Raw genomic sequence first — 13,880 nt, forward strand, 5'->3', positions numbered from 1 at the left:
TCAGCGTATGTGAATTTGTAGGACATCATGCTATATGTCTGCAACATGATGCCCCAGTGCTTGGCATCACTATAAACTGCCACACTGCAAACATCATATCGATATGACTGAAAAATTATTAAAGCTACGTTAAAAATTCACATCAAATCACATATTCCGAGAACAACTTCTGGAGTTTTGTTTAATATCACGTGACTACCATGTTGACATGTGCTCTCTGCTTGATAAATCAGACTGGCCAGATTGCTGGTGTTTACAAAAAGTATCTGACTTTCATTTAATATGATTGAATTTCTGTACAACAACATTAAAACGGAGTTTGTTGATATCACATGATTATTGGACTTCCGATGTCATCGTTTGAGATTTGTGAAGTCATGTGACTAGTAATGCATATGGTGAGTACCAGGTCAGGTTTCATCTATGCCGTAGTTTGGTCTAGTCTGTCAGCAGATTAAAGACATAACAGTTACAATACTTGCCATTTCTGAGAAAATAAATCATTTTCCTATTGATTTTATGCAGGTATGAGTCGATATAACATAAGTTTAAATTTTCTAGGCCCGCTACAGACCTGTAAACTCTTACGAAAATTACCCTTAAAATACGAACTTACAGCATACAAGCAAAAGCTACGGAAAAATGTTCATTGCCGAAAAGTCCAGATAATTGATTCAGCTGTGTTTTATTTGGATCCTTGTTTCATATTAGAATTAGTGAAATTAGGTAGGGAACCCAACTAACTTTACAGCAGCACCCCAGATGCTTTAAACTGCACCTATTTGTTCATGTGAAGCCTCTGCATGATAAGACTGTTGATTATAGATTTTTTTAAAATGGTATCCCAAAAGTGATGAATGTTTAAGACAAAATGGAAAATAAGCCTCTAGAAAGTGTTAATAATCAACACAGAAGAATGAAAAGGAATATTCAGATTTTTGTAAATAAAAGATGGAAAGGACACAATTATATTTATTGGACATCACATGCCAATTTGAGTATGTCTAGTGGCAGGAGATATGATTGCCGTCATCATATGAAATGGAAAAAAGAATTTCCAAGAATTATGTCATGTTGCGAGATAGCAACAAGCCATTGAGTTGCATTAGGTTTGGAACTAAAGTTTGTGCAACTGTATTAGTGGTAAATAAGGCCTATGCGTACTTTACAAACTTTTCAGTTGAACATAATGTTATCGTTGCTGCTTTGAACTTTTAATTTCATTTTCCAGCTTTAAAATAGCAGTTATTGATATTTTTTACACCTTACTTAAAACTGGTAAATCTTACAGAAGAAAATCAGTTGCCTTACTGAGATGGACTCGTCAGGGTTGGCAGGTCTGCCTCTAGTAAGCGACTACCATTTGTCGCCACCGCATGGTGGCGGCAAATTCCAAATGTTTGATATGCAATTACAATGACCCCACACCCCAACCTAAATGTCCAAATATGAAAAAATGTTGGAATATTAGGAGGAAACCCAGATTAGAAAGCATTTGCATTGAAAAACTTAATCACTACTCCTGAATGAAAGATATAGGATTTCACTGGGAGACATGTCTGGTTGGTATTAAATGAAATGGTGCCACTTGCACATCCAACATGGTTATCACAATGGTCATCTTGACATTCTTGTTGTTTCTGCACCTTCTGAATGGAATGTCTTATTGACATGGAGTTTTCATTTGAAGACTTATGATGTCTAATTGGGTGTAAATGAAAATGGTGCAGATTCAACAGCCACTATGGCTGTCATTTTGAAAATCATGTTAATTTTTTAAATAAATCAGATGAGAGGCCAAATAGTATAAAGACAAGCTCAATGGCCAGGATTGCTGTAGCTTTATATTTTGTTTTAAACAGTATGATTCCTTTTGCAGCAATTATGCCAAAGACACTACACCAATCATGCTTGGAGGGAAAAAAAACATCAGTTTCATTTGAAGCTGATGTTGTTAAAGCACAAAGACCAGGACCCATGTTTAAATTCTTCAGATTAAAGTGGAGTATAGATTTATTCTTTAGTAAAGAATATCAATGAATGAAGGTTGACCTGTGCTGAACATTATGAAATAATCATTTGGCCAGATTTAAATTGCTTTAAAACATTCTACATAAGTGTCTCCTTTGAGAGATTAAAAGTCTCAATTCACTATTTATCCAAATGATTTTAAAGTGAACAGTGTTCTGTCTTAAGTTACTTATAAGTACAGATAGTACTGAATTTATTCTTAAATCTAGCTGGTTTCACAACAGATAACCACTTATTTGTAGCTACATTATGCTCATGAAAACCTATCAGTGACTGCCATTTTCTCTCTGGTAATTAGTTATGCACTCTGGGCTGCATTGAAGCACTTAAGTTTGCTAGTTTTACACAACTAATACCAAAGATGAAGTTATTGTGGGCTCTTATTTATTTACACTTTGATGCCAACAGATCAAAGAAAGTGGCAGCATGTACATAGGGCATGTAGCTGTTAATTCTTTCAGTGACAGTTGTCACTGAAAAATGACTTACAGTAAGGTCATCTTTGTATGATTGATGAAGTGTATTTACAGAGATCAAGTTGTTGATCTGCTGGAGAGGCTTTAGTGCTAAGGAAATTTGGACATCACATATACTATAACCAGATCCAGTTGCTGACATGCATTAATTGCAACAGTGGCTCTTTAGAGATGGAAGTGATTTCAGGTGTGCTATATAGTCTGTTAAAAATACAATATCTTAGTGTGGCTAATTAGAGTCAAACACGTGTAGTAATAATACATTATGGTGGTGTCCAAATCAAGTACAATGGTTTTATTGTAAAGATTTGTAGCTGATTGTTATTTAAAATTCTTTTTAAAACAAAATTAACTTTTCGTAACATGGGGTCCATAGTGTTCCAGTGTTACATATGGAACTGCATTACAGTGAAGTGTGTTATAATGGAAGAGATGTATAAATAGAGAGAGGGAGAAATATCTTCTAAAAGAAGACTTGTCACAAGTGATGAAGCTCTAAGTTGCCATACAAAATATTTTTATTATATAATTTTTAAGGCAAAAAAACATTGATTTCAGTGGACTCTTTTTCTTCATTCTGTGCCATTGTGGATAATGGCTGCATTATTTCATCAATAAAAAAAGGTTTCAAAATTTTACAGTAATTTTAAGGTAGCAACATTTTACAAATTTAGCGTGTACATATATTGCTTCAAAATGTGTATTTTGTCAAATTATCAACTGTTTTCATATGAAAATGAAGGATTTTCTTTTTCATTAACATGTTTCTTGCTTGGATTGATACAGTACACATTGTTGGTGTAAATCTAGAGAAGTACTGCACTTTCATGCTTTGAATAAGTTAGCATGACATATTTTGACTATGACAAGATCAGAGAGATTTTGTTTCACTTTGAGCTTTTCTGTATTAAAATTCACTTTGAATAGTTGTGTTTGTCTATATTAAAGGTCACTTTGAATAGTTGTGCTTGTTCATATTAAGAGTCACTGTAAATAGTTGCATTTGTCGAGTCACTTTAAATAGTTGTGCTTGTCAAAATTAAGAATCTTGGAATAGCTATACTTGTTCATACTAAGAGTCACTTCGAGTAGTTGTGCTTATCCATAGTAACTTTAAATAGTTGCACTTGCCCATATTAGGAGTCACTTTTAATAGTTGAAGTGCACTTTCTTCAAACAGTTCATCGTAGTGTGTTTTTAAGGAAAACAGTACATAATGCAACAGTAAAAAGATTTGTTTCTTGTCAGTTTTATTAAAAGATAGGGTGTATGAAAGTTTAAGCATGAAAAAAGACTTTTTATTTTACTGTCTTGTCAGCCCCAGGTGTAAGAAGCGAGTTAACCCAGATAATGGTTATCAGTGTACCAACCAGGAATGTGTGGAGGGTGCTCTCAGCATGTTCACCAGTGGTGATGGAGTAGGCAGTGGCCAGCAACAGCCATGTTTGGACTTCTCTATACCTGTCACTTTCTCTGATCATACTGGCAGCATACCCCAGTGCAGGTTCAGTGGGCCTGTCATGCAAGAACTAATTGGCTGGGATGTAAGTAGAATACATGCATGGATGACATATATAGATCTTGTATGAATGCTCACAGGGCCTAGCCCTAATGAAGTTGGCGGAGCCCTATAGTAATGTTGTCTGTCCATCAGCAATTTGGTTTCCACTAGATAACTGTACTGTGTATATGGCTATATTTTAACCAAATGTGATATGCAGTTTTATATTTAGGAGAATGAGTTTGATTTTCAGCCTTCTGTGCCATCATTTCTGTTGTTATAGCCCCAGTCTAACCTCCTCACTTGGGTATCTGCAGCATAACTTCACTGTAAAGTTTTGCTTTATACTGATTAGACCTCGAGTTTGAATTTATAATAATTATAATAATAATAATGACTTTATTTAAAGAAGAAGCTCATTTTGTCAACTGACCAATCTTTGATGAAGCCTTCTACAGTGGTATTTATATAAATAGATACATATTTAATGTACAATTTTTACAAGATAAGGTGTCTTTAGACAATAAATTATATTAAAATCTTGACAAGTGATCTACTGCTACAATAAAATATGCACAAGGCTTCAAGGATGAATACATACAGGATTCATGCAAAATAGTAGCTGCAAACTTTCAGAGTTTCATAACTTCATTTACAGGAGTTATGCCCTATGATTATCTGACCTTCTGATTTTGGTTTCTGCAGTATAACTTTACCAAGGTTTATTTGATTGTGAAAAATTTTGTATCCAATTTTATGTTGATAAGCTGTTTTCATAGCCTTTACATTATATGTTCCCCCTGATTGTCTTAGTGACCTTGGTTTGTGCAGCATTACTCTACTTAAGATTGTTGGATTTCCATCATACTTTTGATTGCATATTTTTATGAATGAGATCTTGAAGGAGTTAAATTGCCAGCATTACACAGCATTTTTTAAACAAGTGAATGACCCACAATATCCCATCCTTCCAGCTTTGTTTTCTGACTTATTAAGGATTATTAGATTCAGCTAAATTTAGCAAGCATCATTATATTGACAAGACATTTAATGAAATTTGGCCTCTTGTGTTCCACAACATTATTTGTAAGAGTTGTGGTGCCAGATTGTTCCACCTCTTGACCCTGGTTTCTGCAGCAATACTTTATAGAGGATTTTGATGGATTTCAGTCAAATGTGGCGTGCTGATTTGGACTGATGAGTTCATGCACAAGTTTGATTTTAAGCATTCCATAATATCATTAATAAGAGTTATGGCATCTGATTTACCATGTTCTAAATTTGCTTTCCCAAACACAAGTTCCCAACATTAAGATTCTTCTATGTGAAATGTGATGAACAGGATCCAGTGTGATTAAACAGTCATTAAGGGCACTAGTTTCAAATGAAATTCATTAAATGAAATGGATCATTTCTCAAGTCTCAATGTATGAAAATTTAAGTGACGGAAAGTATTAATTTTCATTCAATATCCTGATGGATATAAATATCAATAAAGGAGTTTTATGGAAAGATGCAAACATCCTGATCAAGATAAATTATAAATTATTGAATCTAGGTTTCAGTTGCCTACTTTTTCTTATGACTACAGTAAAATCCAAGTTTAATGATATTCAAGGGACACCTACAATAATTTTGTTATATTTAAATATTCTTCTGTCAGTTGACACATATTAGACTATTGCAGGAACGAGGATGGATTGCAGTTTGCACTGTAAACACTTTTGCCTCATTTTAGCATGCATCTAGCTCATAAACCTGTTTATAATGCAAAAGCAGAAATTTGGAATCGTCATAATTTCAATGACAAATCATATATTTGTAAGATTTAATTTAACATAAACATTTTCTGAATAAATAACATTTCTAATGAAATACTGATAAATTGAAAATGTTGGTAAACACTTTGTGGTGGCATCACTTTAAGGAAATACATACCATTTAAGCAAGCCTTGTAAAGTGAAATTAGTTTTTAATTTGATCTTTTAATTTAGTTTCAGTGTAATTATCATCAATGTGCTATATGCCATCTTCTGTTCAATTGACTATCATGGTGATGCCTATGAATGATTTTGTGAGAATCTGATTAAGTGCTTACTCAGTGGCTAAGCAGGCTTTATTTTGAGAAATTTGAGAACTTAATGGTGCTTTGTGATGACACAAGCTAATTAGCAGATTAATTGTCTGCAGGCAATCACATCACATGAAATGTGCTGACATCACAGTAACTGGGTGTAGGTCACATAATTTCTTGTGAAAATCACATGTTTATTTTGCTTTTGGCTAATCAGAGGATTGTTGTTCAAAACTTACAGTGATACATTCAAAAGTAACTTGTAAGTTCTAATAAAACATCAATAGTTTTGTCTTTTTTTCATTCTTTTTTGCCAATTTGTTCTCATTCATGATGTAGGACACAACTCAACTTACACTGTATTGATGAATGAATTGGTGAGAATTTCATGTCAGCTTTATTTATATTTAAAGTCTGTCATCAGTTTAGTAGCTCTGAGTTTTTAAAATATAATATCCATTAATGTTAAAGTTCATTATATGAATATTGGTGTAGGGCAAAGGAGATTATAATTCTTATGTGCAAATGAAAGTTGTTAGTGCTGCCCACCCACCTCCTGACACCACTACTGTTAAGCAAACTTTACCCACCCACCCCATCACTATCTCCTGCCCTCACTTATGTTGTATTTGATCTCTATGGACCCTGTTGCTCACAAATTATTGAAAGTGGTTAGTAACAAATGCATCATTTTATGAGATCTAATTTAACTTTCAATTTTCAACAAATAAAAACATCTGAAGAGACTTAACATATCTCACTTCTTCCCCCAACCAGCTGTCTATCAGCAAATAAAGAATAACCTGTATGTGCAAAAATAGTATTTTTGTTTTCATGATGAGAGGTTTGGGGCTTATTGAATATATCCATAGCAAATATTTGTCAAAGGTTTCTAAGAATGGAGTTGGGCTTATCATTATATAAACATGGTTATAAGAACAGTAGGTCACTCTGACCTTCTTTCTCTTGAGAGAGGGGCACAATCATGCAAAGAAGATTGTAATCGAGTTCAGTGTGAACACCGGTCTTGCTACTGGAGATCTGCCAGGAGGACAAAACCTTTACACTGGTTAACCTGTAAGTAAAAACCATTGGTTTAAGAAAAGTTGGTCATTGTAACCAACTTTTACTTTGGATGGTTTAGAATGCCAAGGAACATCATGGTCAAGTCCATAAACACAGCTTATCTCATTGTAAATTTACTAGTAAGACAAAAGATCTGCACTTAAGTTCATCTGTAACCAAATCATTAGTTCAAGAAAAATAGGTTATATTAACTTTCATCTGGTGTTGTTGAAAATGATGCAAGGAACCCTGACCAAGTTTGATATAATACAACCTACATACAGCTGGAAATTTTCTGAAGATAAAACTTATACACTGGGTGTAACCTGCTTTCTTTTGGGATTATGTGGAGTGATGAAAGGTACACACTGCCTACCATGCATGTGGATACCATATCTACTTTGGGAGACTTGCCAGCAATACAAATCTTTTACAGGATTTAAACAGCTGTGAACAATAAAATCATTACTTTAAGAAAATTAAAGTCACTGTGAACAAATTTCACCAGGGGTGGTTTACAATGGATGCAAGAAAAACCCTGACCAGGTTCCATGAACACCTTTCCTATAGCAGTAAATACCATTAATTAGTCTATCTTACTATCACCTATATTCACCTGGGGTAGGGTAGTTCAAAATGATGCAAAAAACACCTGGACCAGGTTCCATGAATACCTTCAGCAAAAAAATTAGCCTGGAGAATATATATATATATATATATATATATATATATATATATATATATATATATATATATAAAATTGTGTTAACTTTTAATAACCAAGTTATTTTTTGTTAGAAAATGTAGGTCACAGTGACCTATTTTTTCTTGAGGTGCTTCAGAATGATATGAGGAACACATTTATGTTCAGTGACAACTGCCAGGTAATGCACAACACTGGCAGCATTGGCTGTACAAGAAAACTTCTTCTGCACAATGAACTAGAATGCCACTGCCATCAGGGTAATGGCATAAGTTGTCCTGTACTTTGTACAAGCAAGTTAATGATTCTCAGTCATCTATGTTTTCCATTCATATTTGATACAGATCATTGTTTTGATGTAACCTGTGTCTGTGTGCCAAATTTTTTTTGTTCATATTAATTTCGCCAGACGCCTGGATAGGGGCTGTCCGTTTAGTATGTATGAATGGGTGTGTGTGTTTTTTTAACCCAAATGCATGCACTTGCATATGGGGGGTGTGTCTACTGATAACATATGTACGCATAGGAAACCTCAATAATTTGTCTAATATGTAACCTGTTTGAGTTCAATCAGCATTTAAATTTTAGTGAACACTAGACAAACTTTTTAAAGTTACGCAGCTTCTTTCTTTGATACAGCCACACATTCAGCATCGGTGGACTATCTGTTTTATTAAACACATTAATATTATTAATCCTTGATTGTTTCTGCGTGGATGAAATATAGACCGTTCTGTAGAATTCGGGGGCAGGGGGCATCAAGCGTACATACGCAGGTGGGGTGTGTGTAAAAAAAAGTATGCATGTGTACAGGAGGGTATGGGTCAAGCTTTGCCAGATTTTAAAATGCGTACTAAATGGATGGCCCCATAGGTTTACATTAGATTTAGTTAAAAGTATATCCATTGTCTCATTTCCAGTGAAGATAAACTATTATTACAGGTTAATGAACTTGTAAAGCTGGATTGCATCAAGAGAACCCAAATCAAGTGGAATTTCCTACTTGAAAGATGCAAAATTTACATTAAGGTAAGAAAGTTTTACACTGTACTACTATATGCAGCTATCCATGGTGGTGACAGAAATATTTAAAGAGGTATGATTGAAATTAACTGCTCTGTTCCAGTTTAAAAGATTCTTTTGTCAGCGCCCATAGAAAACTTGACACCACTGAAAATTCAAACCAAAACTTGGGCCTATACCACTTCAACTTTTTGAAGTTGTAGTTTTTGTTCATTTTTTTTCAGAAATGTTTTCTACCTTACAGTTATCTGAAACACTTTCAGAATGTTTACAATGCAGGAACAGTTCAGTAAGTGTATTTTCAACAGAGATCACTTTATTATGGAACTTGAGCGTGTTTCATTCAAAATATTATTTTCTCCAAGAGATAGGAAATTTACCTTAAATGTTACTGAAGAGATTCTGAAGTTGTGTGATGCCTGAAGAGAACTAAAAAACACCAGACACACAACAGGGGCATTGAAGTACCGAGAAATAAACAAGAATATCAGAAAAAAATTGAGCAAAGCATAAGAAAATTGGATTGGACAAAAGTGCACAGAAATGGAGAACAGTATGATAAAGAATAATAGCAAAAAGGCATTCCAAATTGTGAAAGACCTCACCAGACGGAAACAACCAACAGTCAGTACCATTCAAGACAAAAATGGAAAATGCCTCACAGAAGCGAGTGACATTGCAGAAAGATGGACTGAGTATTGCAAAGAACTCTACAACCATCAGTCCCCAGGAGACCCAGAGGTGCTTGAAGTTCCAAACTCCTCAAATGATGATGACTTCCCCCATTCTCAAAGAAGAGGTGGAGTCAGCAATAAGAGCACTGAAGAATGGGAAGGCAGCTGGAGTAGACAACATCCCAGCTGAACTTATCAAGAATGGGGGAGAATCAGTGAATGAGCTACTAACAAAAATCTGCAACAAGATCTGGCAGACAGGTGAATGGCCAACACAATGGACCCAGTTCACTGATTATAACACTTCCCAAAAAAGGCAATCTCCAGCTGTGCCAAAATTACAGAACTATCAGTTTGATCAGCCATGCTAGTAAGGTAATGCTGAAGATCATCTTGAACAGACTGAAACCACAAGCAGAAGAAATAATCGCTGAAGAACAGGCCGGGTTCCGGAGTGGAAGAAGCACAACAGAACAAATATTCAATCTCAGGGTTCTGTGCGAAAAGTACTCGCAACACCAACAAGACATCTATCATGTGTTCATAGATTTCAAAAAGGCCTTTGACAGAGTGTGGCATGAGGCATTGTGGGCCACAATGAAGAAGTATAACATGGGTCAAAAGTTAACCAATACCATCAAGCAGCTGTATGCCAAGGCTACCAGTTCTGTAATTGCCCAAGGTGCTGTGGGGGACTGGTTCCAGACAGTAGTGGGAGTGCGTCAAGGCTGTCTCCTGTCACCCACGCTTTTCAACATCTACTTAGAGCGCATCATGAGCAAAGCCCTGGAAAACCACTGTGGAACAGGCAGCATTGGAGGGCGTAACATCACCAACCTCCGCTTTGCAGATGACATTGATGGGCTGGCAGGCAGTGAAGACGAGCTAGCCACCTTAGTGAAGAACCTGGAGATGAAACATCTTCCAGATTTGACATGGAGATAAGCGCTGAGAAGACAAAACTGATGACAAATAGTGGCAAACAAATCTCAGCCAAGATTAAAGTCAGAGGACATGAACTGGAAACAGTGAGCCAGTTCAAATATCTTGGTTCCATAATCGCTGAAGAGGGATCAAGAGCAGACATTTTGTCAAGAGCAGCACAAACAATGGCAGCTATGTCAAAGCTAAGACCCATCTGGAGAGACAAGAATATCTGTCTGAAAACTAAAATCAGACTATTGCGAGCTCTAGTCATCTCAGTCTTTTTGTACTCATGCGAGGCATGGACCCTGACAGCAGAATTACAACAAAGAATCCAGTCACTTGAAATGAGATGCTACAGAACCATCCTTGGCATCTCTTACATGGACCACATCACAAATGAAGAAGTGCATAACACCATCAGGTGCGAAGTAGGCCAATATGAGGACCTCCTCACCACCGTCAAAAAGGGAAACTGAAATGGTATGGCCATGTCACTAGAGCCAACAGTCTATCCACAATAGTCCTGCAGGGCAGCGTCCAGGGTGGCAGAAGGAGAGGTAGACAGAGAAAAAAGTGGACTGACAACATCACAGAATGGACCAGGAAAAATTTTGCGGAGACACAGGCATTGGCATATGATCGAGACAAGTGGAGGGAACTGGTCAGATGTTCAGCAGCACAGTGCCTCAACGACCACGCTAGGTCATGAGACTGATGATGATGATGATGACCTTAAATGCAAATATACTGTGCAAATTCCTGTAAGTCATCTCATCCAGCCAGTATAATTTTCTCTACATAATTTACTTCTCCTCAAATAACCAGTTTCGAAATGATTCTGGTCTAAAGGTGGCCACCTAAAAGAGCTTGCATTGTAATATGATTATGTTGCCAGAAACATCATCCCTGAAACTTTTAAAGGCCCTGTTTAACGAAGTTGGTGGAGCCTTACAATAATTAAATTGTGCATTCATCATTCAGCAGTTTGGTTTCTGCAAGACATTTTTACTGGAAAAAGTTGGATTTACGTGCTGAAAAATGGCATTAAGCCCACAACAGCCAACCAGAATGATTGCCCATCCTCCTGACTTTAATTCTGGTGTTGAACTTGAACAGAGTGTTGGATTTCAACCAATTTTGCATGCAGTTTTATATTGACAAGATATTAAATGAGTGAATGTACAACATCATTTATATTAGTTAGGACCCTGACTGCCCAAGATGTTTCTTTTGCTTTCTACATTGCAAATTTACCAAGGTTTGTTTGCTTTTGAACAAATTCAGCTCGCAACTTCATCCTGATTTAACCTTTAACAAGTCAATTTTCAGTGTTCAACAACTTCCTTTACTGGAGTTATGGCCCTTGATTGCCCATTGTCTTGACTGGTTACAACATATTATAAAGGATTTTTTTATTTAAACATTTTACATTTAGCTTCATCATGATAAGACAGTCAACAAGTTTGATTTCCAAACATTTCATAACATCATTTGCATGGGGTATGGCCCAGATTTCTCATCATTCTAAATTTGGTTACTTCAGAATAATTTGACCAAGGATTTTTGGAATTGGTGGTGCAGCTTTGTATGGAGGAGACCTTGAATGAGATTGATTTCCAGTGTTCCAGGTCATTGTTTAGATGAGTTGTCACACAGTGATTCTTACTTTGGCCTCCTGACAACTTTACCAAGGATTGTTGGATTTCAGTTAAATTTGACATAATAATAATAACAATAATACTTTATTTCAAGAGGATTTACACCATTAAATGATTTCAAGAGGATTTACACCGTTAAATGACTGATCTCCCCTCCACAATTAATACCTTGGTTGGGCTGTTTCAATTTCCATTCAGTAACTTTAGAAGGAGACAATGGACTGAAACAAAATTTACTACAAGGCTTTATACTAAAAAGACCCAGGTGTGCACTGATTTTATGTTTTCCAGCAGAACGGTACTGAGTTAGGACCCCTATTTGACTTGCCCATCAATTGTATCATATTGGCTCAGGCATCCATGTCTTATGACACACTTCAAGTTGCACCTGAATATTGTTATGAATCATTGGATTTCTACAGCAAACTTCATGACTTCTTGTCTTAAATTGTCAATCGAGTTTGATCAGCATTTTAAATTATCAGTTTTTAGAGTAATAGTTAATTATGGTTGAATACACCTCTTTTGTTTTCCACAGTTCCTGTTTATTAACTTTCTGAGCAAATTGTAGTAAGTGGGCCCTTTGTAATGCACCCACCATTAATATATCAACTTTTCTAATAAATTTATCTTCGATGCATGACTAATAATGACTGAATATTTGATAAAAACATTTCATTTCAGGTTTTCAGAACTTTTAAGGAACCAGAAAAAGTATTTGTGAGAGTTTTGTCCTGCACACGAGCTAAACCAGCAGATGTTACTTCAGCTTCTATTATAAGTGTATGATTTTGGCAAAAATGTAAATTAAACTTACATTTAGATTCTTGAGCACTAACCCTTGCATATATACATGTATTTGTATAAACAAATTTGAATTTTTTCAAGCAAATGAAAGGTAAAACAGACACTCAAGTCTTCTATCAAAATTTATGTAGCAGCTTTGAAAAATTGTGCCCGGTTTTATCAGCAATTCATTTTTATGATGACCTTGTCTCACTTTAAATTTGTATGATAAGAACCTGCTGCATTCATTATATCAGTAAAAAATATTATTTGAATGAAAGATCAAAAAGTCACAAATGGCTTCTTCAGATTTTTCTTTTGTATAATTTTTTTTTAATGACCTGTGATAGAATCTAAACTGTGATAATTGTTTAAGTTTTTATAGTATTTTACCTGTATAACGTTTGTGATAATAATGAGCAGTTTTTTACTTTGTAGTCAGGAGATAGTATACTGAAGCTTATAGCATAAATGTAATTTGTGATAACCAAACAGAATTTTTTTCATTGAAAGTCTGATGTTGCTATTGTTCTAATAATCCTTGCTTTGAAAAAGGGAGGTATGCTGCATAACTATCCTTTATGCATACCTGTAATGAGATGCATGCATCAGGTCCACTTAATTTCACAAGCAGTCACTGTTGTTCAGAAACTTAGTGGAGAAAATTCAACAGAGCAAGAGCATTAAACTATTCCAACATTGCAAAAGGTGCAGAATATGTCAAACAAGTAAAAAATTTGTTTGCGATTATAAAACATAAGCTGCCAGATTATACACCAGTGAATAAACTTCCATTGCTGTCAAGAGAATTCACTTTATGCAGAATTATCTTTGAGGTTGCAAAGGAGAAAGTCCAGCATTTTTTCTTTTTTCTTGAACAGTTACAGCGTGTTAATCTTGTTGCAATAAATGTATCTTGTAGATAAAATTTTCCTTGTTTTTATTTGTCAAGGCTTTTCTAA

The 13,880-nt window shown here is 35.3% G+C and overlaps 1 protein-coding gene across 1 annotated transcript in view; it reads left to right on the top strand.

The window, feature by feature from the left end:
- The window catches only part of LOC149806030 (meiosis-specific with OB domain-containing protein-like), a 68,120-nt gene extending 54,308 nt beyond the window's left edge, over positions 1-13,812 (top strand). The window contains exons 12-14 of the mRNA XM_089950883.1: positions 3,826-4,051; positions 8,793-8,879; positions 12,817-13,812. Of these exons, the coding sequence (XP_089807009.1) occupies positions 3,826-4,051; positions 8,793-8,879; positions 12,817-12,921 (418 nt within the window). The 3' untranslated portion in view covers positions 12,922-13,812. The remainder of the gene's footprint in view (positions 1-3,825; positions 4,052-8,792; positions 8,880-12,816) is intronic.
- Positions 13,813-13,880: the final 68 nt, after the last annotated feature.

This window comes from Sinohyriopsis cumingii, chromosome 2, assembly GCF_028554795.1.
Source record: "Sinohyriopsis cumingii isolate HCF-2022 chromosome 2, ASM2855479v2, whole genome shotgun sequence".
Classification (NCBI taxonomy): domain Eukaryota; kingdom Metazoa; phylum Mollusca; class Bivalvia; order Unionida; family Unionidae; genus Sinohyriopsis; species Sinohyriopsis cumingii.